General features: G+C 36.4%; 1 protein-coding gene across 3 annotated transcripts in view; it reads left to right on the top strand.

Moving 5' to 3' along the window:
• The window catches only part of CNTN5 (contactin 5), a 1319804-nt gene that overhangs the window by 1015173 nt on the left and 278298 nt on the right, over positions 1-26333 (top strand). For all 3 annotated transcript variants that reach the window (XM_032852733.1, XM_032852732.1, XM_032852734.1), the window contains 3 exons: positions 1744-1925; positions 15973-16109; positions 18124-18253. In XM_032852733.1, coding sequence (XP_032708624.1) covers positions 1744-1925; positions 15973-16109; positions 18124-18253 — 449 coding nt within the window. The remainder of the gene's footprint in view (positions 1-1743; positions 1926-15972; positions 16110-18123; positions 18254-26333) is intronic.

Raw genomic sequence — 26333 nt, 5'->3', positions numbered from 1 at the left:
CTTTGCTGAAGAGGAGGCATTTAAGATGGGTCTCAAAGGATTAGTAGGATTTTAACGGATATAATTGGAAACACACAGAGATATGTTTCTGGGTCAGGAAATACGGAAGGAAGCAGTGAGAAATCAAACTGAAAAAGTAGACTGGGTCCAAACCGTAAAGTGCATTAAATATAAATAGTAATAAATAAATCAGTGGGACAGAACTGAGAAGACTGAAACAAATTCAAGTATGCGAAATCAATTATGTGACAAAGACAAGATACCAGATAAATGGGTTTTTCTTTAATGGTACTAAAACAATTAGTTATATTCTCTAACACCAAAAACATGAATATAATCCAGGTAGATTAAAGATCAAACTATTCAAAAGGAAAAAAAAACCACAATATACAGCCAGAAACAATGTAGACAATAAGGACATAAGCAGGTTTACAGATAATTTTTTTTAAACAAAAAATAGATATTGTGAAGGAAACCATAGATGTTTGTTTCTCCCAAAAATGTTCATAAAAGTGTATCAGAGATGTCATCATAGACTAACAATACACTGAGGGAGAATTTTTCTGAGAAACAAGGTCTTAGTGGCTCTAATACACATAGAATTCAAAGAAATAAATTTTAAAAATACAAATAGGCAAATAGAAAAATGAAAGAAAAAATAGGAAAATAACATAAGCAAACAATTCACAGAAAAGCAGATGCAAATAGCCAAAAAAAGTCTAAAAAAATTTCAATCTTCTTTGAGTTCAGAGAAATATTAAACTAGCAACAAAATGTCATTTTTTTACTTTTTGATACTGACAAAAATTAAACAGATTGATCACATAAAATGGCTGCAAGGATATGGAGAAACAGTCTCATATATTACTGATAGATATGGAAACTGCTACTATATTATTGAGAAACAATCTGGCAGTACTTATTAAAATGAAAAATGTGCACGGCATTTGATCCATCAATTCTACTTTTGTAAATGTCTGCTGCAGCAAATAAAAGCAATAGTGTGTGTGATATATGTGCAAGGTTGTTTATAGCAATATTGTTTTTTAGTGGGAAAAAAAAAAGAAAGGAAAAAAAAACCGGGACTACACTTAATGCCTAACTATAGAGGAAAGCTCATTAAAGTCTGATACATATATGTAAGGAATAATATGCAGCTATTAACTAGAATAAGTCAGGAGTTGATCTTGAATTTGATTTTTTAGTTATAAAATATCAAGTACACAACTTATTTTTTAAACAAAACCAAAAATAACTAATCATATGTGTTACATATATGCATCATAAAGACAAGGTGGGAGATTACATGCAAACTATATTTGTTGTTGCAAAAAGAAGATATTTGTAGAGATGGGTGTAAAAGAGTTCATTTAGTTCATTAGTCTTTTGTTTAATGTCTTCGAATAATCATGAATTACTTTTGTAATTTTGTCAAATTACTTTACCATGCAATTAAAATTTTTTAGAATAAAGTATGAGTATTAAATGAGTATTAAAATGTATAAAATATTGTCTCTGAATTGCTTTGCTGAAATATGAAAGAAGAGGAAACTATCTTCTTTGAGTGTAACTACTTCCCAGACAATACACATGGAAAGTGAAGTACATCAACCAACACATGGTCCTTAATTGTGATTACACTTTATTGCACTCAGCCTATTAAGTGCTTAAGTTACCAGATAATAGATTCTATGTTCCTAATAGTGGAAAGTATATTAACGGCATTTTTGCTCTTTATTGTAGCCCAATTCCAACAATCACATGGATGAAGGTTAATGGTTATATTCCTAGTAAGGCACGTCTGCGGAAATCTCAGGCAGTCCTGGAAATACCCAACATTCAGCTGGATGATGCAGGCCTATATGAGTGCAGAGCTGAAAACTCACGTGGAAAAAATTCCTTTCGTGGACAGTTACAAGTATACAGTAAGTGCTCTCAGCAAAGCATGTTGCTCTTGTCCCAAGAGTCAAACTGAAAATGCAAATTAATTTGAACTGAATATTCTTTGTTAGGTAGTACCAAAAAAACCCAAGTAATAATTTATAATCATACTTCTTTTGCATGGCAAATATCATGTAAAATTACTCTATACACAGAAATACTTTTAATTAAAAATGAGTGGGGAATTATCAGGTTCTTTGTATAGAAAGTTGATATACTTAAAAATAAGATGTTTTCCTGGCACCAAAGCCATTCTTTGATAACTTAAAAATCTTGTAACCTTCATTAATTTATTCTTGCCCTTGCCCTGAGTCAGGAGTTATAATCTATTGCCCATGAACCAAATCCTGCTCAACAATCACTTTTTTGTAAATAAAATTTTATTGGAATGCAGCCACACCCATTTGTTTACATATTGTCTATGTCAGCTTTTGCACTTTTGTGGCAGAATAAAGTAGTTGAGACAGAATTAAGTAGGTGATTTGCAAAGCCTAGAATATTTGCTATCTGGTACTTTACAAAAAAAAAAAATCTTTGCTGACCCCTGGCTTAAATTAATACATCTAAAAGATAAATAGCCTCTACAGCCTACAACCACTTATGTTGTCCAAAATGCCGAAGAGCCAACCAGGTTGTGTGCAAGAACTGGGAGAATCTACTTCAAAAATATCTACAATCTCATCTTTACTTCAAAGGGTCATAAATTGTATCTACTTTTCATATTTGCTTTTATAGTATGTATTATGCATAATGAGCAAGTGATAGTATTCTTATTTCCTAAATGAGGACAGTAAAAAAAAAAAAGAGGAATACTATAATGCAGAACATTGTTATAAGAAAATTCAGATGCTTTCAAGATGAAATTATCCAACTTGCATATTTGGCTGAATCCACCAAGCAACTACAACTGTTATTGCATCTCAAGATCAGTTCTCCTAAAAGCCTAATGTCCTTCAAAAGAACTTTTAAAGAATAGCTTAAAATATTAATATCTGAATTCAATGTGACTTTTCTTCCCTTATCTCTAATATCTCCTTTAGGATTTCAGCCGTCCAACCTTATTGAATCTACCATGCACATTTCATAAATTAATTTATTCAATTAATGTTTATTAAGTGTATATTATTGCTTGACATACTAGCAGCAGAGCTTTCAAGAAACTTGTGGTTCATTGGATTAGATGAAAAACAAACCCCACGTTAGAGCAGAACATGCTGTCTGCTGTGATAAAGGCAAGTGCAAAGGAGCAGAGTCTACTGCATTCTAACGGGCTGATTCAGGGAAAGCTTTCCAAAGGATTTAAGCCGTTCTTTAAAAGCTAAAGAAGGAAAAGCATCTTGGAAAAGAAACAGTCATTTAGAAGTTTGCAAGATTGAAACACTAGCGCTGGTTTGTTTACTTAATTTTTTTTTAGGCCATGGGTATGGTAGTTTGATGAAATTCACAAAGCAAACTGTTCATGATTTCTTATTACATAATTAAGTAAACTGTCTAGCCATATGAAAAAAATGTTGCTTCTGTACCCCAGTGAACAATAATTAACATACAGATCACATCAGTTTGATTTGATTTGAATCATATAAGTAACATTCATATAATATCAGTTTATCCTCAAAAGTCTGAAGTGATACTAGTTTATCTCTACAGATAAAAATCTGATAGTGAAAGGTGTTCAACCAGAACATTACTACTCAGAATACAAAAAATTCAAGGAGTGGGGCACCTGGGTGGTTCAGTGGGTTAAGCCTCTGCCTTTGGCTCAAGTCATGATCTCAGGGTCCTGGAATCAAACCCCGCATCAGGCTCTCTGCTCAGCCGGGAGCATGCTTCCCCCTTTCTCTCTGCCTGCTTGTGATCTCTCTCTCTCTGTCAAATTAATAAATAAAATCCTTTAAAAAAAATGCAAGGAGTGCCTGTTAGTCTGGGAAGTTCCAAATCTTTCTGTGTGGTGAAAAATGGCCCACACCTAAATTGTAATGTGATTCACAGTTTGAGACAGAAGTTTCTATATGGCCCTACTCTACTTGCACACCTGACCACTCCAGCTACTCGATCCATAGCAGCAATGATTATTTCCAGGAAAATGGGGAAAAAATGATTTCACTCAATATTACTGGTTTACTTTAAGAGAGTATGCTACTTAGAAACAAGGTATGGCTCTCCTTGTCACACAAAATTTGATGTACACTGTAGGCCAATCAGGTTAAGGACAAACCTGCCCAAAGCATGCATCATTTTGGATAGAAAATAATCAAGATTGTAGACCAGAAAAAGAAACTGGACCAGCTTGCTACTCCGGTACATATTTCTGACAGTTTGGGAAGGTATCTGGAAGAATTTGGCCTTTCACTGTAGCCCATATTTAGGGTGGTTTTCTACTCTGCTCCTGTTTTGCCTGGATAGTCCTAGTTAACGTCGGTACCACTGGGACAGTTACAACAAGCTCTCTTTCAGTTTGAGAAGTATCTTGATTATTACATATTCACCCAATTTGTACTTTTAAACCTATTGCCTTGGGCATTACAGCCTTTCTTCTCACCAGTCAAACTCTGTAGAAGAATCCTGGCTAGCATTTCCACTTGACTGGCAGTTGATACAGAGTAGCATGATAGATGAATATTCCACTGTATCCATGGTTTGTATTTAGAATGTTCTCCTTTCAGGGGAATGGATTTCTGTTGGAAGCTCTAACACCTGATCTTCACCTATTGGAATAACTAGAGCCTGATACTTTTTACCCAAATGGTCAATATTCACAGAGTACTAAAAACATAGGGATTTTCCTGTGGCTCAATTTCTTTTGGAAAGTGTAATTACGGGAATATTTTACATGGTCAGTTAGATGTTATTCAATGGATGAATCAAACTTCCAAGGCAACCTTTCAATCTTTCTATTCTCATTTTTTTGGTCAAATCATTATAAAATAAGTGGTAATATAGGTAGTAGGCATAAATTTAAACCATAAATTTTATTATTTATAATTCAGAATTTATATTATAAACATAATGCAACAAATGGCACAACATGAAGAAGTCCATGATAGTAAAATAATAAAAATTAAGGTGAAGTTATATGTCTTATTTAGCCAATACATTCGAATAACAATACTCACAAAGGGGCATCTGGCTGGCTCAGTGGGTTAAAGCCTCTGCCTTCGTTTGGCTCAGGTCATGGTCTCAGGGTCCTGGGATCAAGCCCCGCATCAGGCACTCTGCTCAGCTGGGAGCCTGCTTCCCCCTCTCTCGCTGCCTGCCTCTCTGCCTACGTATGATCTCTGTCTGTCAAATAAATAAATAAAATTGGAAACAATACTCATGAAAAGGAAAAAAATTAAACTAGCAAAAAACAGTTTTAGGGGCACCTGGGTGGCTCAGTTGGTTAAACCTCAGACTCTTGGTTTCAGCTCAAGTCATGATCTCAGGTTCTAGAGATCAAAACACAAGGAACATGGAGCTCCACACTCAGCGGGGAGTCTGCTTCTTTCCTCTCTCTCCCTCCCCCTTTGCCCCTCACCCCTGCTTGCATGTGTGCTCTCTCTCTCTCTCTTTCTCTCTCTCAAATAAATAAATCTTTTAAAAACCACAAAATTTTAGTAATAATTGAAACTTAGAAAAACTGCACATTTAATCTATTAAATAGTCTTTTGTTTAAAATATAATAGTCCGGGGTGCCTGGGTGACTCAGTGGGTTAAGGCCTCTGACTTCAGCTCGGTTCATGATCTCAGGGTCCTGGGATCGAGCCCTGCATTGGGCTCTCTGGTGGGTGGGGAGCCTGCTTCCCCCGCCTCTCTGCCTGCCTCTCTGCCTACTTGTGATCTCTGTCAAATAAATAAAATCTTAAAAAATAATAAAATAAAATAAAATAAAATATAGTTCTATTTTATTTTTTTAAGGTTTTATTTATTTATTTACCTGAGAGAGAGTGAGAGTGAGAGTGAAAGTGAGAGAGCACAAAGCCGGGGGAGCAGCAGAGGGAAAGGCAGAAGGAGAAGCAGGCTCTCCCTTGAGCAAGGAGCCAGATGCAGGGCTGGATCCCAGGAATTATGGATGATGACCTAAGCTGAAGGCAGACAATTAACCACTGAGCCACCAGGCAGCCCTCTATGGTAATTTCCTTGATTATTTCTGTCCCTTCTAGTTTCTGATGATTAATTAAAATACTTCATTTTAACTAGTCACACAAAAATTTTAGTCTTTATATTTCCAATGTAAATTGAATGTTCCTTGTTAAAGTTCTCAATTAAAATGAAAAGAATGAGAAAACAAAGGAAGAAAGAAGTAAGGAGGGAAAAAGGAAAAGAAGGAAGGAAGGAAGGAAGCTCAAACAATTTTATATATAAGGAGCTCTCAATGGGAGGTACTTTGTATACAGAAAAATATTATATAAAGATGCGTGATCTATGAGTTTAAATATATATCATGTGCTCTATCAACTAGCAATTTGTCACCCTTTAGGTAAGGACACTGTCACTATGATCACTGAAATGACTGTATTGACAATTTAGACTAGAAATATAACAGTATTAATATATACCTGTAACCAAGACTTTTAAGAGAAAATTACATTGCATTGTACTAAATATCCAATAAGGAACACAGTTTTATTTTCATTGCAGTGTAGTGTTATAGATTTCCTTATTTTTGTAAAATCTCTGGAGAGTGCCCTCACAAATTTTAATGCCTGCCAATGTCTGCAATTTGATTATAAGCTTTTCCAAGACAAAGACTATTTTTGTTTGGTTTGTTATTTTTCCTATTTTTCCCATCATTAAGCATTATGCCCAGCACACAGTGGATAATTTTTATAACTCTATGCTATTATAATGATTAGTGCTTAGACATACACACCATTCTTCAAAGTACACTGTGAAGACCAGATGCCACTCAGGTAACCAGCAACACACACACAGATGTGGGGCCCAGCGAACCTGTGGCTCCCTACAGGGAGCCTGAGGCCTCCAGCCTGGGCAGGCGCTACCCTGCTGGGCCATCTGGTATCTATGGAGCACCAAGGAGGTTGGGCCATGGGTGCAGTAGGAGGCACAGACCTGCTTGCCCTGTGCATGAATGTGAATGCCGAGGCCATGCTAGTGAGTGACCCCTTAGAGGATGAGAGCCTCACACTGTCGTCTTCAGCTTCTGACCCAGCACGTGATGCTGTGGTTGGATATTTAGAGGACATTATCATGGATGACAGTTGAGTTCCAATTGTCTCAGATTTCACAGTCTCATACTACCAGGAATTAGAAGACCGGAAAGAATAAAATCACCTATATGCCTATTTTTAATGAATCTATCTCTTTGGTAGGAAAGTATTTTGAAGAACAGCTATCGGAGCAGATTCTTGGATTTAACATGGCAGCTTTCACAAGTTTACAGCACCATAAAGATGAGGTGGTTGATGTACATTGCATGCTGCTCACACTTACGGATTTTCTGGCTTTTAAACAAAGTTTCAGGACTACAGGGCATTTTTTTTTAAATAAACATATACTGTATTATTAGCCCCAGGAGTACAGGTCTGTGAATCACCAGGTTTACACACTTCACAGCACTCACCATATCACATACTCTCCCCAATGTCCATAACCCCACCACACTCTCCCTACCCCCCTCCCCGCCACCACCGTCAGTTTGTTTTGTGACATTAATAGTCTCTTATGGTTTGTCTCCCTCCCAATCCCATCTTGTTTCATTTATTCTTTCCCTACCCCCCAAACCCCCCATGTTGTATCTCTACTTCCTCATATCAGGGAGATCATATGATAGTTGTCTTTCTCTGATTGACTTATTTCGCTAAGCATATACCCTCTGGTTCCATCCATGTCATCACAAATGGCAAGATTTCATTTCTTTTGATGGCTGCATAGTATTCCATTGTATATACAACATTGTATATATTCCACATCTTCTTTATCCATTCATCTGTTGATGGACATCTAGGTTCTTTCCATAGTTTGGCTATTGTAGACATTGCTGCTATAAACATTCGGGTGCACGTGCCCCTTTGGATCACTACGTTTGTATCTTTAGGGTAAATACCCAGCAGTGCAATTGCTGGGTCATAGGGTAGCTCTATTTTAAACATTTTGAGGAACCTCCATGCTGTTTTCCAGAGTGGTTGCACCAGCTTGCATTCCCACCAACAGTATAGGAGGGTTCCCCTTTCTCCGCATCCTCGCCAGCATCTGTCATTCCCTGACTTGTTAATTTTAGCCATTCTGACTGGTGTGAGGTGATAGCTCATTGTGGTTTTGATTTGTATTTCCCTGATGCCAAGTGATATGGAGCACTTTTTCATTTGTTTGTTGGCCATCTGGATGTCTTCTTTGCAGAAATGTCTGTTCATGTCTTCTGCCCATTTCTTGATTGGATTATTTGTTCTTTGGGTGTTGAGTTTGCTAAGGTCTTTATAGATTTTGGACACTAGCCCTTTATCTGATATGTCGTTTGCAAGTATCTTCTCCCATTCTGTCAGTTGTCTTTTGGTTTTGTTAACTGTTTCCTTTGCTGTGCAAAAGCTTTTGATCTTGATGAAATCCCAATAGTTCATTTTTGCCCTTGCTTCCCTTGCCTTTGGCGATGTTCCTAGGAAGATGTTGCTGTGGCTGAGGTCGAACAGGTTGCTGCCTGTGTTCTCCTCAAGGATTTTGATGGATTCCTTTCTCACACTGAGGCCCTTCATCCATTTTGAGTCTATTTTCATGTGTGGTGTATGGAAATGATCCAATTTCATTTTTCTGCATGTGGCTGTCCAATTTTCCCAACACCATTTGTTGAAGAGGCTGTCTTTTTTCCATTGGACATTCTTTCCTGCTTTGTCGAAGATTAGTTGACCATAGAGTTGAGGGTCTATTTCTGGGCTCTCTATTCTGTTCCATTGATCTATGTATCTGTTTTTATGCCAGTACCATACTGTCTTGATGATGACAGCTTTGTAATAGAGCTTGAAATCTGGAATTGTGATGCTACCAACTTTGGCTTTCTTTTTCAATATTACTTTTGCTATTCGAGGTCTTTTCTGGTTCCATATAAATTTTAGGATTATTTGTTCCATTTCTTTGAAAAAAATGGATGGTATTTTGATAGGGATTGCATTAAATGTGTAGATTGCTTTAGGTAGCATAGACATTTTCACAATATTTGTTCTTCCAATCCAGGAGCATGGAACATTTTTCCATTTCTTTGTGTCTTCTTCAATTTCATTCATGAGTACTTTATAGTTTTCTCAGTATAAATTCTTTGCCTCTTTGGTTAGGTTTATTCCTAGGTATCTTATGGTTTGGGGTGCAATTGTAAATTGGATGGACTCCTTAATTTCTCTTTCTTCTGTCTTGTTGTTGGTGTAAAGAAATGCAACTGCTTTCTGTGTATTGATTTTGTATCCTGACACTTTACTGAATTCCTGTACAAGTTCTAGCAGTTTTGGAGTGGAGTCTTTTGGGTTTTCCACATATAGTATCATATCATCTGCGAAGAGTGATAGTTTGACTTCTTCTTTGCCGATTTGGATGCCTTTAATTTCTTTTTGTTGTCTGATTGCTGAGGCTAGGACTTCTAGTACTATGTTGAATAGCAGGGGTGTGATAATGGACATCCCTGCCATCTTCCTGACCTTAGCAGAGAAACTCAGTTTTTCTCCATTGAGAATGATATTTGCGGTGGGTTTTTCATAGATGGCTTTGATGATATTGAGGTATGTGCCCTCTATTCCTACACTTTGAAGAGTTTTGATCAGGAAGAGATGCTGTACTTTGTCAAATGCTTTTTCAGCATCTATTGAGAGTATCATATGGTTCTTGTTCTTTCTTTTATTAATGTATTGTATCACATTGATTGATTTGCAGATGTTGAACCAACCTTGTAGCCCTGGAATAAATCCCACTTGGTCGTGGTGAATAATCCTTTTAATGTTTGTTGGATCCTATTGGCTAGTATTTTGGTGAGAATTTTCGCATCTGTGTTCATCAAGGATATTGGTCTGTAATTCTCTTTTTTGATGGGATCCTTGTCTGGTTTTGGGATCAAGGTGAGGACTATAGGGCTTTAAAAGAAAAGAAAAAAAAAAGATTTAAGCAACTGTTTGATGGTGGCTTTGTTGTGTAAATCACCTTCTATAACAGTTTCCCAGAAAGATTCACAACCCTAGGTCTCACCTGCAGGCAATGATATCTTTCTCAGTGTTACCCAGTAGACTGGGAGAGGTTTTGGCTAATGTGAAAGAATTACATATTGGAAAGACTGTCTTTATTCTGCAACTTTTATTTTTTTATTTTTTTAATTTATTTTCAGCGTAACAGTATTCATTGTTTTTGCACCACACCCAGTGTTGCATGCAATCCATGCCTTCTCCAATACCCACCACCTGGTTCCCCCAACCTCCCAGCCCCCGCCCCTTCAAACCCCTCAGATTGTTTTTCAGGGTCCAGTATTCTTCAACTCTTTATTAATGTTAAGTATTGATGGGTCAAAAGACAATCACCTGACTCTCCCTGAGACCTATTTCTCCTGAAGCACTTTCTTGTGTTCAGTAATCCTAATCCTCCTCCTTGAGTAGATGTCTTTCTCAGAAGCCTCTTTTGAGTCAAGATCCTCTGGAACAACCCCAGGTCCAGCATTCTACCCAGGGCCCCTTTCCCAGTGTACAATGTTGGTACGTCAGCATTTGAAAGAATTCACCATCTCCAATGGTCTTTGGCCCAGCAGGCTCCCCATGTCCCACCTGGCTTTTTGTGCTCTCACAGTTTTCAGTCCTGCAGTCTCAAAGGTGTTTTTGACTATTTGGGAGATTTTTCAAGGGTGTTACTCAAGACAGCTGCCCCTCTTGAAACTTCTGAAGCATCTTCTATCACAGCTAGTCTTGGCTTTAGCAATCAACTGAGAGAGCTGTCCTTTACTTAAAGCTACACATAAAAGTCAATTCCTAGTCTTATATTTGTAGTTCTTGAATTACTGTATTCTACTGGTCTTGAGGTAGTCCCACTGTTTCTATAATCTCTTTTAAGAATTTTTGGAGGGCGCCTGCATGGCCCAGTTCATTAAGCAGCCAGTTCTTGGTTTTGGTTTAGGTTATTGTCTCAGGAGTGAGATCAACCCCCATTTTGGGCTCCACGCTGAACGTGGAGCCTGCTTAAGATTCTCTCTCTTCTTCTCCCTGAACCCCTCCTCACTCATGCTCTCTCAATAATTTAAAAAAAAAAATTTGGAGAAAATATTTTTATAGATGAATAATCAGGCAAACCTAGCAGATATACTCTCGGAATTCCAGGATTACTCACCAAAGATCAGAGTATTATGTTCTCTGTGCTTTTTAGCTGTTAGTACTATGAAAACAAAAATGATTTCTATGTTGCTATTTCTCTTTTACTGGGACAGATGAATTTATGTGTATGCTGTACTAAAAGTGTAGTCCAGGATAAAAGCTATTCCTTTCTCATAGTATGTTGTGTTTCCAAAGGTTTGTTAAAACGCTTTCTGTATAAATCAGTTCATTAGGTTTTTTTGGGGGGGATAGAGGCTCTACAGTTCCTCATCCTGTCAGATGCTGTTCCACTGGTCTAGCTCAGCGCTAGTAGGAGAGAACAAAGTTTTACTATTCATCTGTCTGCTTTGATTTAGTACCATGTTTGATAGAACATTACCGACCAAGAAACACAGATATCACAAATCTAAAAAGAAGAAAAAATGTAATAGTTCAATTCTTAATGTGTAATATATATGTGTGTGTATACATACACACATATTTGTAATATATATTACAATGTATATCATAATACATATAATACAACATATATTGCATATATATAATATATTATGCATTTCACACATATATATGTAAAAATAAGTCTCTGTATTGACTTTTCACTTGGCTCTTATAATTCTCAAGGATGAGCTATAGGCTCTGTGTTGTTTCTGTACTGATGTACATATAAAATACTTTTGTACCATGAAAAATAAAGAAAGAAATGAAAGTGAGGAGAGATTAAGAGACTAATGAAGGGAACAAATAGTTGTCAGGAACTTGTTTTGGACACTGTTGCAGCTAGTAGGTACTTTTCATGCACTAACTTATAATAACTCTTAGAAATTAGCATTCTTGCTTGACAGGTGGGGAAACCAAGGCCTAAAAAGGTTAAGGAGCTTATTACTCCATGTCCCAATAATAATAAGCTGTAAAACCAGATTCCAACTTAGAACTGGCAATAATATCAGCATTTGACCTCCAACTAAAGATACTACCTCTCAGGAAAATATTGAGGAGATGAGCTAAGGTATGAGATAAGAAATGATGGAGAGTAGTTAATTCCTGTTTACTCATCTTTTATTAGTATTAGAGAAAAATAAAAATCCTCACCATTAGTTCTCATTCTCTGTTTTTCTTTCCTCTGGAGCTGTGTTTTTCTATATTAGGCATGATTTTAAAAGTATTTTAGCTACTGAGGCACCTGAGTGGCTCAGTTGGTTAAGTGTCTGACTTTGGCTCAGATCATTATCTCAGGTCCTGGGATTGAGCCCCTTGTTGGGCTCCTCTACAGTCAGCATGGAATCTTCCTGTTCCTTTGCCTCTCCTTCCTGCTTTTTCTATTTCCACCTCTCTCTCTCTCTATCAAATAAATAAATGAAATCTTAAAAAAAATTTAGCCACTAAAATACACTAAATAATTACAATAGAAGATAATACAAAATTGTATATTATGGATTGAAACTTGTATACATGAAGAAATTTTTTTCAGTCCTATTTCTTTGGAGAATGTATCTCACCTTGAATTTTGTTGTTATGACGTATATTCACAGTTGATAGAAAATGAAGTTCATGTTAATGCATGAGCAATAGATTGAGGAAGTAAAGTAACCAATATTTATAACCAATATATCATCATAGTAGCCCATTGATATAGGAATTATCATCTATGGCTTACAGATGATACTCATTAAAGTAATACATTCATGATCACATATTAGAGCAAGGACAGGGTAGCATTGGATTTGAACCTACATTTACCCCCAACTGTATCATCTTTCCAATATACCATGTTACCCCTCACAGCTGAGAGTCTTAATATTAAAAATGATTTATGTGATTAAATATGTTGACTCTTCAACACTTAAAAGTACAGGAGTAATGAAGGAGACCAATTACAATTAGCTTTTATCAATAGGGGTTTTGAGATTTTCTAATGACAAGAGATAATAAGCAAGAGTTTCTTTATGCACATGTGCTTACTGTTTTAATGATGTAACCTGGAGACTGATCTGAAGCTCAAATGTATTACATAAATTGTTGCCAATATGCAATGCATCTGGTGAGAGTGTAATAGTGTTTAGGTGTTTAAAGTCCCATTCTTTTACCCCCTAAAAAAGGTGGCCTAACAAAAGATAGATGAAGAAGTTACTAGTGTTTTGATTGTGTGTTTAATTCTAGGGGCAGTACAAAAGTCCATTTTTATTTGTAGAATTGCTGTTAGAGTGAATCTGAGTATTTTAATTGAATGTCTGTCTCGTCTACTAGATTTTGAGCTGACAGCAAACACACATTGTAACATATTGTTATCCTCAGTGTTAAGCATTGCACCAATAGTGGTGTCCAATAAATAGTTACTGAAAAGAAGCAGAATTATTTCTTTTTAGTTTCATTTATCAATTGTTGGTTCCTATGACAAATTCATTTTAGAAACAGGACTCTAAATTAGGCTAGTTTTATAGAATAATCCAAATATATTTGAAAAAATGTTGATTTAATTTCTAATTTTTTTATTTCCTAGATGTTACAATATATTCTTATTTCAATAATTCTTTCTCTCTTAATTTTTCATTTGAGTAACTTTTTTAGTTCTCTTTTCAATTTCTTTTTAACTCCCATTATAGTACACAAAGAAACACAGCAAATATAACTAACCTAAAATAAAAACATAAAAAGATACATGTATAACTAACCTATATCCTATAATTAATTTTATATGTAGGTCAGTTATGTCTAAAATAAGTGTATATGTCATGTCAACTTTGCTCTTGATGATCTTGCTATCTCGATGGGGTGACAAACCATAAACAAGTAAAAAACCCAATAGCTGTTTAAGTCAGCAACAGGAGTCACAAGCTCTATAGTGATTATTTTCCAGGTGGCTAAGAACTAAACATACCCAAAGAAGGTACAGATGACTCCCTTTTGAGTTTAGAGTTAATAAATATATAATTTAGACTAAACTTTGAATTATTAGTAAAACTAAAAGAGACAAGAGAAGCAGAACATTCCACGTGGATTTAAAAATTTGACGAAGATACAGGGTGTACTTGGGAGACAGCACATCTGTGTACTTGGATTACAAGGGTCATGAGTAGTATGAAATAAACTGGCAAAATAGAGTAGGAAAGTATACAGAAAGTCCTAATGAGAAAGTAGAGTTTAATATTGCTTTTGTATCTTACCATTCTTATCAGTATTTTTAGCGTATTATGACAGATAATTATAAAAGAAATGATTTTAGAAACCAGCCACAAAAGTCAGTATTAATATTTGAAGCTCTCCCTGGTAAGATTTTTGCGTGATAGCTCCTAGACTTGAAGTTGAATCACAGAGTTGTTCAAAGGCCTGCAAATTCTGACTATGCCAAAGTAAGGCTCTTTAAAGACCAGACTACATTGCCTAGAAGACAAATGAGCTACTAAAAATGAAATTCCCATTTAGAGACCAGTAGAAGGCAAAACATATTATGAATGCAATAAATGCTTCTGATTCATTTTTTAATCTGTTGGAATGGATTGAAAGAATTGTATGCTTTCTGAAGTCAGAAATATCTGATTTTGAAAGTGGTTACTATCCCTTATTAACTGTTTGACCTTGGGTACATTTTTTTAACCTCTCTGAACCAAAGTTTCCTGATTCATAAATTTAAGTATGTTTGTTTTCAGGATCTATGTTACAGGGATTAATCAATAATGTAGCTCAGTTCCTAAGACTAGAATTTAATAAATTAGAGTTCTTTTTCTCTTGCTCCTTCTCCTCCCTTCAAAACTGGTTAGTTTTGGGACATCTGTTGCCCCCTCAGACCAACTATTATTCATGTGCAGTTTCCTTTAGTGCATCTTCTTTCCTTTCTTGTGCTATTATATTCTGTGACACTGACTTTAGATTTCTTCTACCACAGTATAAACTCCTTAAAAAAAAAAAAGTAAGATAGATGCTCCTATATCCCTAATAAACTCTAAGACTAAGAAAGGACAAAATAGTATGAGGTGAATGAATCAATAATCAAAGTCCTCACTGTCAGAAAGTAAAATGTTATTGGTTTATCCCAAAAATGTTGATAAGAGAAAAAGTTCATTCAGTTCAATATTTTTTCATAGTTATTGTTTTAGTTGTTTCAAAAAGAGTATTTGTGGACAAATAGTCACTAGGTTTTCAATATTTTTATTTTAAAAATTAGTCAATAAAGACATTCTGTACCTTATAATTTTTTTAAAAATTACATTATTTCTTGATAAAGTAATTTTTCCCTTGTAACTTTGAAAATATTTTTAAAAATTTTTGAAGAATACTAGTAAATACAGAAAAATTTTACTCCAAGTGAATTTGAATTTACAAATTATTTTTCCTATTCCATTCAGGTTCTTTTAAGAAAAGCAAAAATAAAAAAGCAAAGCAGTTATTCAGCAAATAGACATGCTGTATTATTTCAGTTTGTGCTAATGCTGCCCTAATACCTAGAAAAAATTATGTCTCTAAGTACCTGATTTCCTTCTGAACAAGGTCTGATACCTTGGAGATACTGGAGGCACAGCAATAAACTTGTAAAACAGTAAGATACAGTGGATTTAGCTTACAAAAGTGTTTTTAATTGTCACAATATTGTCATTGGTATATCCTTTCACATAGAGTTCAGTGTGAAATGCAATATTGTGCTTCTTTCAAATACCTACAATTATGAGAACTAATACTTTTTTTAATGCAAGGAATACTTCCATATGAATTTGAATTTGGTAATGTATTTGAGAAATGAAATCATCTTTCTTTAATGCTTAAATTCTTATAGCTTATCCACACTGGGTGGAAAAACTGAATGACACTCAGCTGGACAGTGGGAGCCCTCTTCGATGGGAATGCAAGGCTACTGGAAAACCCCGACCCACATACCGTTGGCTGAAGAATGGAGTGCCCCTCTTGCCTCAGGTACTATTGGTAAATGTTAGCCTTTTCTTGTATAATTTAACAGGATTTCACACAGGAAAAACTACCCTCTTTTCGTCATATGGCAAGTCATTTATTATTTGTGCCTTCTAACGTATTTGAAGTGAGAACTATAACAGATGTATAATAATTTTTTTAATTATCTCGTTACTTTTTTAAGTAAAACATTGTTTCTTTTAATTTATTCAATCCTATAAATTCATAGGAAAATATCAATTACTATCATAGATTCATTGCTACTTCTAACTGACTTTTTTTTTAATATTTTATTTATTTGACAGAGAGAAATCAAAACTAGGCAGAGAGGCAGGCAGAGAGAGAGAAGGAAACAGGCTCCCTGCAGAGCAGAGAGCCCGATGCGGGGCTCGATTCCAGGACCCTGGGATCACGACCTGAGCTGAAGGCAGAGGCTTTAACCCACTGAGCCACCCAGGTGCCCCGCTGACCTTTAGCTATCATCTACCTTGTTGCTGTCCCCCTACAAATGGTGGAGTTAAGGCCCATAAGTAAAGTGACTTGCCCAAGGTCACATATTTAGTGAGAAATGAGACCATAATAGAATCCTAGCTTTCTGTATCCTGGACAAGGTTTTTCTGTGACATCCTACTTAGCAGGATTTAAAAGACTTAAATATCTTTTTAGCAAATCTACTGCATGTTTTTTTTTAAATCAATTACTATTTAATTTTAAAATAATAGTAATAATTTTAGCTAACTCCCTTATTGAAGGCAAAGGGAGAATAGTTTACTAGGTAGGCCAAAATGGAGGGGTGGTATATGAAGTTGAAAAAAAAAAAAAAAATATATATATATATAATGTTCTGCCCAGATCCTGCCACTACCAAAAGGCCTCTTTTCTGTCATTTACTTCTTTGGGGTTCAGTTTGCCCCTTTGTAAAATGAAGAGATTGTATCAGATCATTCCCATAGTCCCATCCAGCTTCAACATTCCATTATTCCAAAACCAGTTAGGCTCAAAGAAAACACAATTACACTAAAGAAATACAGAAATACAAAGAACTAGAGAGCTATTAAAGAAAAGAGGATATGAGAATCCTGAGACATTGATTCATTGTCTCTTTCTCTCTAATTTTCCAGGGATACCAGATAAACCTTGAGAAAGGAGTACACTGGTCATATTTTTTACTTTCAGCATCCAAGTAAAGTAAATCCCACTGGCAGATAATACTTCTGTAAAGTAAATAGGTTTATTTTGAAAATTATGTAAAATTACCTTGCATCTATTTTGATAGGTAAAGCACTGCTCACTAAAATTAAAAGAGTGATTTGCTTGGCATTAAGTAGACAAGACACCTGGTTGTTTAACAACATTTTAAATTTCAAGTTCATTTTTGAAATGTGCTCGTGGCCTCACTTGACCGCATTTTGCACATGCTCAGTTTTTTGACTTCTGTATTATATTTTATCTGATAATGGAGTTAATATTTTTTGACCGATAATTTTATACAGACTCCAGTTGCAGAGCAATTTCTTTCCTGAATTTGTTGGCAAGTGAGAAAAGGGCAAATCCCTGACTAGGTTAACATCGTAAAAGGATTCTTGTTTTGATTTGGGCTATTTTTAACTTTGTCCTACTTGCCTACAGTCACAATTGTCATCAAAGACCACAGGTGAACCCCTTCTCCTTCTGTAAAATGAAGTCAAATAAAATCTTCATCTGCTGATTATACTTCACAAACTGTACTAGTATACCAAACAAAAGCTGCTCAGTATAAAAACAAAACTGAAACTAAAACTCATAAGAATAACTACAGGAATATACAGTTATAATATCTTTTCTGGCCAAGAAATAGTTATAATTTACAAAAGACATTTTATCATAAAATAATGAACAGTTAATTTGTATTGCTAAGTTGTCAAGTAATGCTCAACTGTATTTATTGGAGGTTTTTTCCCCTTGGTCTAGGAAAGAATAACTGCAAAATCTGTGTGATTTATTCACTTTCTATATCTATTTTTTTTTAATTTTGTTACAGAATAGGATTGATATGGTTAATGGATTATTGGTGATCCACAATGTGAATCAGTCGGATGCTGGAATGTATCAGTGTTTGGCCGAAAATAAATATGGAGCCATTTATGCAAGTGCTGAGCTGAAAATTCTAGGTATGCAATTTCTAAGTAAATAAATGGCAAAAATGTGTAGCTTCTTTTCATACTCTAATTCTTCCTATACTGAAATTTTACAATGTGATTGTAAAAACCTATTTTATGACTTGAAAAGAAATGCTTAATATTTACCCATACAGCTAACCATAGACAAGACAACACTCCAAGGTAGAGACAACACTCCAAGGTAAAGCACCCTCTCATCATGAAGTATCAACCATTATCATCCTTACATGAAAAGGAAGGCCTTTCTGAGGCCACATCCAGGTATCTCAGAGGATTACACCCTTGATAGGACACTAGCACTTTATTATTTAAGTACTTACTATTTAAGCCAATGATTCCATCCAATAGAATAGGCTTCCCAAACTGAGCATGTTTGGGCCACTGAATGGATTTTACTTTTTAGCATTCTAGTTTCCTAAACGTGGGTCTGAGAAGTTTGTAATACAAAGAAAGAGACTTAAGTGTTCATAACTCATGTCACCCAAAGTGAGTAGGAGCCCACTATTTGCTCTGCACTAAAATTCCCAAAGCAAATATTAACAGAAATACCTAAGATCTCAGGAATCTGGGAATTTATCATTTACATATCAGCTAAATGTAGCACACTGTAAGTCAACTTATTGAATTATGAATATTTGCTCTTAAAATTTTTCCACATTATAATAAACCCACCTAAAATAGATACAGGAGTCCAAATTTCCATCTCCTACAGCCTAACTAATCAAATGCAAATGTACTTTCTTCTCAGCTCACACTGCAATATTTCCGAGTTAAAAAGCCAATTAGGGGTGACTTGACAGGTGGCTCAGTAGGTTAAGCATCTGACTTCAACTCAGGTCATTATTTCAGGGTCCTGGGATCAAGCCCCTTTCAGACTCCCCAACTCAGTGCAGTCTGGCCTCCTCCCTTCCCCAGCTTGTGCTCTTTCTCAAATAAATAAATAAACTAAATCTTAAAAAAAGAAAGCTAATTCAGCCTTCACCTAGTTAATAGTTTACCCAGAAATACTCCCAAATATGTTTTTTTCTCATTCACTAGAGATATTTTCAAAATTACCTCTTACAAGTTCTGTTCCTAGTAAGCAAACAGAATCATTACCTGCAGTCACATAAAGTTCCTTCACTTTTCTTTCAATTCTTAACCCATCTCAATTATATACATATCTTTCTTGTTATATACATAGCTTTTAATACTGTTGTGCCATGCATTATACTGCTGTATAATGGACATAAAATACTTATGAAATATCCATGAAGTTGTGAAATTGGTTTAAATAAATGTCTCAGAGAGAGTACACTCTTAGACATATCTTTCAAGTTCTCTTTTAGATTAATAAGGGTTTTTATGTTTGTGTGTTGGTCTCTGTGTCCCATATTCTTTTAGTCCAGTATCCTCAACACACAGCTGCCCAATAGAATTACTTGAAGAAATTTAATCAAAATTATTTTCATGAAAATCTAGTGAAAACAATATTAATATTAATGAATGATCAGACCTTGTTGAGTAACTGCAAACAATGAAGTTAAATTTTAAGTGAAATTTAAATAATTCAATTTTAAATGTATTTTTGTAAAAACTACATTTAATTTTGTATAACATTAAAGTAAAATATGTATTAAGACTCATAGATAGGAAATGGATGACACAGCATCAACCTCTCCACATGTAACCCCCATTTTTCCAAAGAAAGTCCTCGATAGACTTTCTTGGCTTGCCCCTTCTTCTCTTGCTCAAGGTGATCATTATAATGTCTTTCATGATTAAAACTGATAATCATAATTAAATCATGTTATCTTTTGTAACAGCCATTGTCTATGGACCCCACATTATATGAAACCATTATCTGCTAATAAAAAGAGCAGCCAATAAGATATTAATTATAAGTTTAAATTTTGAGTTAATGCCCTTTATGTGTGTAGGTATCCTACAATTTTATTAGAAATGTATCCCAGGCTGAACACGTGGATGTTTGAGGAGAGTGGCGGCCTGGGGAGGTCGGGGAAGCTGCTTGCTCTTTCTCCAGACCTCGCACTACCTAACTTTTCCGTTTGGCTGTTCCTGAGTTACATCCTTTTATAATCAACCACTGGTCAGCCCAACATATTCCACAGAGTCCTTACAGCAGCTGGCTTCAGTGTTCCATCTGGCAGAGTCCTGGTGAGCTCCAGATCTCTTCGGGGATTAAGTGCTTAATGATGTTGAACACTTAATAAAAATATACTGACACCGGAGGAGTCAAGATGGTGGAGAAGTAGCAGGCTGAGACTACTTCAGGTAGCAGGAGATCAGCTAGATAGCTTATCTAAAGATCGCAAATAACCACAAATCCAATGGGAGATCAAAGAGAAGATGAAACAGAAAATTCTAGAAACAGAAAATCAACCACTTTCTGAAAGGTAGGACTGGCGGAGAAGTGAATCCAAAGCGACGGGAAGATAGACCGCGGGGGGAGGGGCCGGCGCCGGCAAGCGGCAGAGCAACGGAGCACAAAATCAGGACTTTTAAAAGTCTTTTCCGCTGAGGGACATCGTTCCAGAGGCTTAACCGGGGTGAATCCCACGCGGGGTCAGTGTGGCCTCAGATCCCGCAGGGTCACAGAAGGATCAGGGGTGTCTGAGTGTCGTGGAGCTTACAGGTATTAGAACGGGGAAGCCGGCTACAGAGACAGAGCCAAGGAGTGAGCTCTAAGCTCGGGGTTACCTTGAACGGGTCACAGGCTCGGTGAGCTTGGAGCACGGCCGGAGGCCAGGGTGACGGAAGTAATTGGGCGCTGTTCTCTGAGGGCGCACTGAGGAGTGGAGCCCCAGGCTCTCGGCTCCTCCAGGCCGGAGACTGGGAGGCTGCCATCTTCAATCCCGTCCTCCGGAACTCTACAGAAAGCACTCAGGGAACAAAAGCTCCCGAAGCAAACCCGAGCAGATTACTCAGCCCGGCCCCAGGTAAGGGCAGTACAACCCCGCCTGCGGCAAAGACACTTGAGAATCACTACAACAGGCCCCTCACCCAGAAGATCAACAAGAAAACCAGCCAGGACCAAGTTCACCTACCAAGGAGTGCAGTTTCAATACCAAGGAGAGCAGCGGAATTCCAGAGGAGGAGAAAGCAAAGCACAGAACTCCTGGCTTTCTCCACATGATTCTTTAGCCTTGCAGTTAATTTAATTTTTTTTTTCTTTTTCAATTTTTTTTTCTCTTCTTCTGCTAATTTTTTTTAACTTTTACCCTTTTCTTTTTTAACGTTTTTTTTAACTAGTTTATCTAATATATATATATATATATATATATATATATATATATACATATATTTCCTTTTTATATTTTTTTTATTGGTTTTCTTTTTTTAATTGTTTCTTTCTTTTCTTTCTTTCTTTTTTTTTTTTTTCTGAACCTCTTTTTATCCCTTTCTCCCCCCTCACCATTTGGGATCTCTTCTAATTTGGCTAAAAAATACTTTCCTGGGGTTGTTGCCACCCTTTTAGTGTTTTACTTGCTCCTTCGTATACTCTTATCTGGACAAAATGACAAGGCGGAAAAATTAACCACAAAAAAAAGAACAAGAGGCAGTACCAAAGGCTAGGGACCTAATCAATACAGACATTGGTAATATGTCAGATCTAGAGTTCAGAATGATGATTCTCAAGGTTCTAGCCAGCCTCGAAAAAGGCATGGAAGATATTAGAGAAAACCCCTCGGGAGATATAAAAGCCCTTTCTGGAGAAATAAAAGAACTAAAATCTAACCAAGTTGAAATCAAAAAAGGTATTAATGAGGTGCAATAAAAAATGGAGGCTGTCACTGCTAGGAAAAATGAGGCAGAAGAAAGAATTAGCGATATAGAAGATCAAGTGACAGAGAATAAAGAAGCTGAGCAAAAGAGGGACAAACAACTACTGGACCACGAGGGCAGAATTCGAGAGATAAGTGACACCATAAGATGAAACAACATTAGACTAATAGGGATTCCAGAAGAAGAAGAAAGAGAGAGGGGAGCAGAAGGTATATTGGAGAGAATTATTGGAGAGAATTTCCCCAATATGACAAAGGGAACAAGCATCAAAATCCAGAGGTTCAGAGAACCCCCCTCAAAATCAGTAAGAATAGGCCCACACCCCATCACCGAATAGTAAAATTTACAAGTCTTAATGACAAAAAGAAAATCCTAAAAGCAGCCTGGGAAAAGAAGTCTGTAACATACAATGGTAAAAATATTAGATTGGCAGCAGATTTATCCACAGAGACCTGGCAGGCCAGAAAGAGCTGGCATGATATATTCAGAGCACTAAAGGAGAAAAACATGCAGCCAAGAATACTATATCCAGCTAGGCTATCATTGAAAATAGAAGGAGAGATACAAAGCTTCCAGGACAAACAAAAACTGAAAGAATTTGCAAACACCAAACCAGCTCTACAGGAAATATTGAAAGGAGTCCTCTAAGCAAAGAGAGAGCCTACAAGTAGTAGATCAGAAAGGAATAGAGACAATATACAATAACAGTCACCTTACAGGCAATACAATGGCACTAAATTCATATCTCTCAATAGTTACCCTGAATGTTAATGGGCTAAATGCCCCAATCAAAAGACACAGGGTATCAGAATGGATAAAAAAACAACCCATCTATATGTTGCCTACAAGAAACTCATTTTAAACCTGAAGGCACCTCCAGATTTAAAGTGAGGAGGTGGAAAACAATTTACCATGCTAATGGACATCAGAAGAAAGCAGGAGTGGCAATCCTTATATCAGATCAATTAGATTTTAAGCCAAAGACTATAATAAGAGATGAGGAAGGACACTATATCATACTCAAAGGATCTGTCCAACAAAGAGATCTAACAATTTTAAATATCTATGCCCCTAATGTGGGAGCAGCCAACTATATAAACCAATTAATAACAAAATCAAAGAAACACATCGACAATCATACAATAATAGTAGGGGACTTTAACACTCCCCTCACTGAAAAGGACAGTTCATCCAAGCAAAAGATCAACAAGGAAATCAAGGCCTTAAATGACACACTGGACCAGATGGATATCACAGATATATTCAGAACATTCCATCCCAAAGCAACAGAATACACATTCTTCTCTAGTGCACATGGAACATTCTCCAGAATAGATCACATCCTCGGTCCTAAATCAGGTCTCAACCAGTATCAAAAGATTGGGATCATTCCCTGCATATTTTCAGACCACAATGCTCTGAAGCTAGAACTCAATCACAAGAGGAAATTTGGAAAGAACCCAAATACATGGAACTAAACAGCATCCTTCTAAAGAATGAATGGGTCAACCCAGGAAATTAAAGAAGAATTGAAAAAATTCATGGAAACAAATGATAATGAAAACACAATGGTTCAAAATCTGTGGGACACAACAAAGGCAGTCCTGAGAGGAAAATATATAGCGGTACAAGCCTTTCTCAAGAAACAAGAAAGGTCTCAGGTACACAACCTAACCCTACACCTAAAGGAGCTGGAGAAAGAACAAGAAAGAATCCCTAAACCCAGCAGGAGAAGAGAAATCATAAAGATCAGAGCAGAAATCAATGAAATAGAAACCAAAAAAAACAATAGAACAAATCAACGAAACTAGGAGCTGGTTCTTTGGAAGAATTAATAAGATTGATAGACCCTGGCCAGACTTATCAAAAAGAAAAGAGAAAGGACCCAAATAAATAAAATCATGAATGAAAGAGGAGAGATCACAACTAACACCAAAGAAATACAGACAATTATAAGAACATACTATGAGCAACTCTACGCCAACAAATTTGACAATCAGGAAGAAATGGGTGCATTCCTAGAGACATAGAAACTACCACAACTGAACCAGGAAGAAATAGAAAGCTGAACAGACCCATAACCAGTAAGGAGATTGAAACAGTCATCAAAAATCTCCAAACAAATAAGAGCCCAGGGCCAGATGGCTTCCCAGGGGAATTCTACCAAACATTTAAAGAAGAACTAATTCCTATTCTCCTGAAACCCTTCCAAAAAATAGAAATGGAACGAAAACTTCCAAACTCATTTTATGAGGCCAGCATCACCTTGATCCCAAAATCAGACAAGGATCCCATCAAAAAAGAGAATTACAGACCAATATCCTTGATGAACACAGATGCAAAAATTCTCACCAAAATACTAACCAATAGGATCCAACAAACATTAAAAGGATTATTCACCACGACCAAGTGGGATTTATTCCAGGGCTGCAAGGTTGGTTCAACATCTGCAAATCAATCAATGTGATACAACACATTAATAAAAGAAAGAACAAGAACCATATGATACTCTCCATAGATGCTGAAAAAGCATTTGACAAAGTACAGCATCCCTTCCTGATCAAAACTCTTCAAAGTGTAGGGATAGAGGGCACATACCTCAATATTATCAAAGCCATCTATGAAAAACCGACCGCAAATATCATTCTCAATGGAGAAAAACTGAAAGCTTTTCCGCTAAGGTCAGGAACACGGCAGCGATATCCGTTATCACCACTGCTATTCAACATAGTACTAGAAGTGCTAGCCTCAGCAATCAGACAACAAAAGGAAATTAAAGGCATCCAAATCAGCACAGAAGAAGTCAAGCTATCACTCTTCACAGATGATATGATACTATATGTGGAAAACCCAAAAGACTCCACTCCAAAACTGCTAGAACTTGTACAGGAATTCAGTAAAGTGTCAGGATATAAAATCAATGCACAGAAATCAGATGCATTTCTCTACACCAACAACAAGACAGAAGAAAGAGAAATTAAGGAGTCAATCCCATTTAAAATTGCACCCAAAACTATAAGATAACTAGGAATAAACCTAACCAAAGAAACTAAGAATCTACACACAGAAAACTATAATGTACTCATGAAAGAAATTGAGGAAGACACAAAGAAATTGAAAAATATTCCATACTCCTGGATTGGAAGAACAAATATTGTGAAAATGTCTTTGCTACCTAAAGCAATCTACACATTTAATGCAATTCCTATCAAAGTACCATCCATTTTTTTCAAAGAAATGGAACAAATAATCCTAAAATTTATATGGAACCAGAAAAGACCACGAATAGCCAAAGGAATATTGAAAAAGAAAGCCAAAGTTGGTGGCATCACAATCCCGGACTTCAAGCTCTATTACAAAGCTGTAATCATCAAGACAGCATGGTACTGGCACAAAAACAGACACATAGATCAATGGAATAGAATAGAGAGCCCAGAAATAGACCCTCAACTCTATGGTCAACTAATCTTCGACAAAGCAGGAAAGAATGTCCAATGGAAAAAAGACAGCCTCTTCAATAATTGGTATTGGGAAAATTGGACAGCCACATGCAGAAAAATGAAATTGGATCATTTCCTTACACCAAACACGAAAATAGACTCAAAATGGATGAAGGACCTCAATGTGAGAAAGGAATCCATCCAAATCCTTGAGGAGAACACAGGCAGCAACCTGTTCGACCTCAGCCACAGCAACATCTTCCTAGGAACATCGCCAAAGGCAAGGGAAGCAAGGGCAAAAATGAACTATTGGGATTTCATCAAGATCAAAAGCTTTTGCACAGCAAAGGAAACAGTTAACAAAACCAAAAGACAACTGACAGAATGGGAGAAGATATTTGCAAACGACATATCAGATAAAGGGCTAGTGTCCAAAATCTATAAAGACCTTAGCAAACTCAACACCCAAAGAACAAATAATCCAATCAAGAAATGGGCAGAAGACATGAACAGACATTTCTGCAAAGAAGACATCCAGATGGCCAACAGACAAATGAAAAAGTGCTCCATATCACTTGGCATCAGGGAAATACAAATCAAAACCACAATGAGCTAACACCTCACACCAGTCAGAATGGCTAAAATTAACAAGTCAGGAAATGACAGATGCTGGCGAGGATGAGGAGAAAGGGGAACCCTCCTACACTGTTGGTGGGAATGCAAGCTGGTGCAACCACTCTGGAAAACAGCATGGAGGTTCCTCAAAATGTTGAAAATAGAACTACCCTATGACCCAGCAATTGCACTGCTGGGTATTTACCCTAAAGATACAAACGTAGTGATCC

Source organism: Lontra canadensis, unplaced genomic scaffold (assembly GCF_010015895.1).
Source record: "Lontra canadensis isolate GAN:19392208 unplaced genomic scaffold, GSC_riverotter_1.0 scaffold7, whole genome shotgun sequence".
NCBI classification, from domain to species: Eukaryota; Metazoa; Chordata; class Mammalia; order Carnivora; family Mustelidae; genus Lontra; species Lontra canadensis.
The sequence above is the reverse complement of the archived record's forward strand: the minus strand, read 5'-3'. Positions and strand labels throughout refer to the sequence as shown.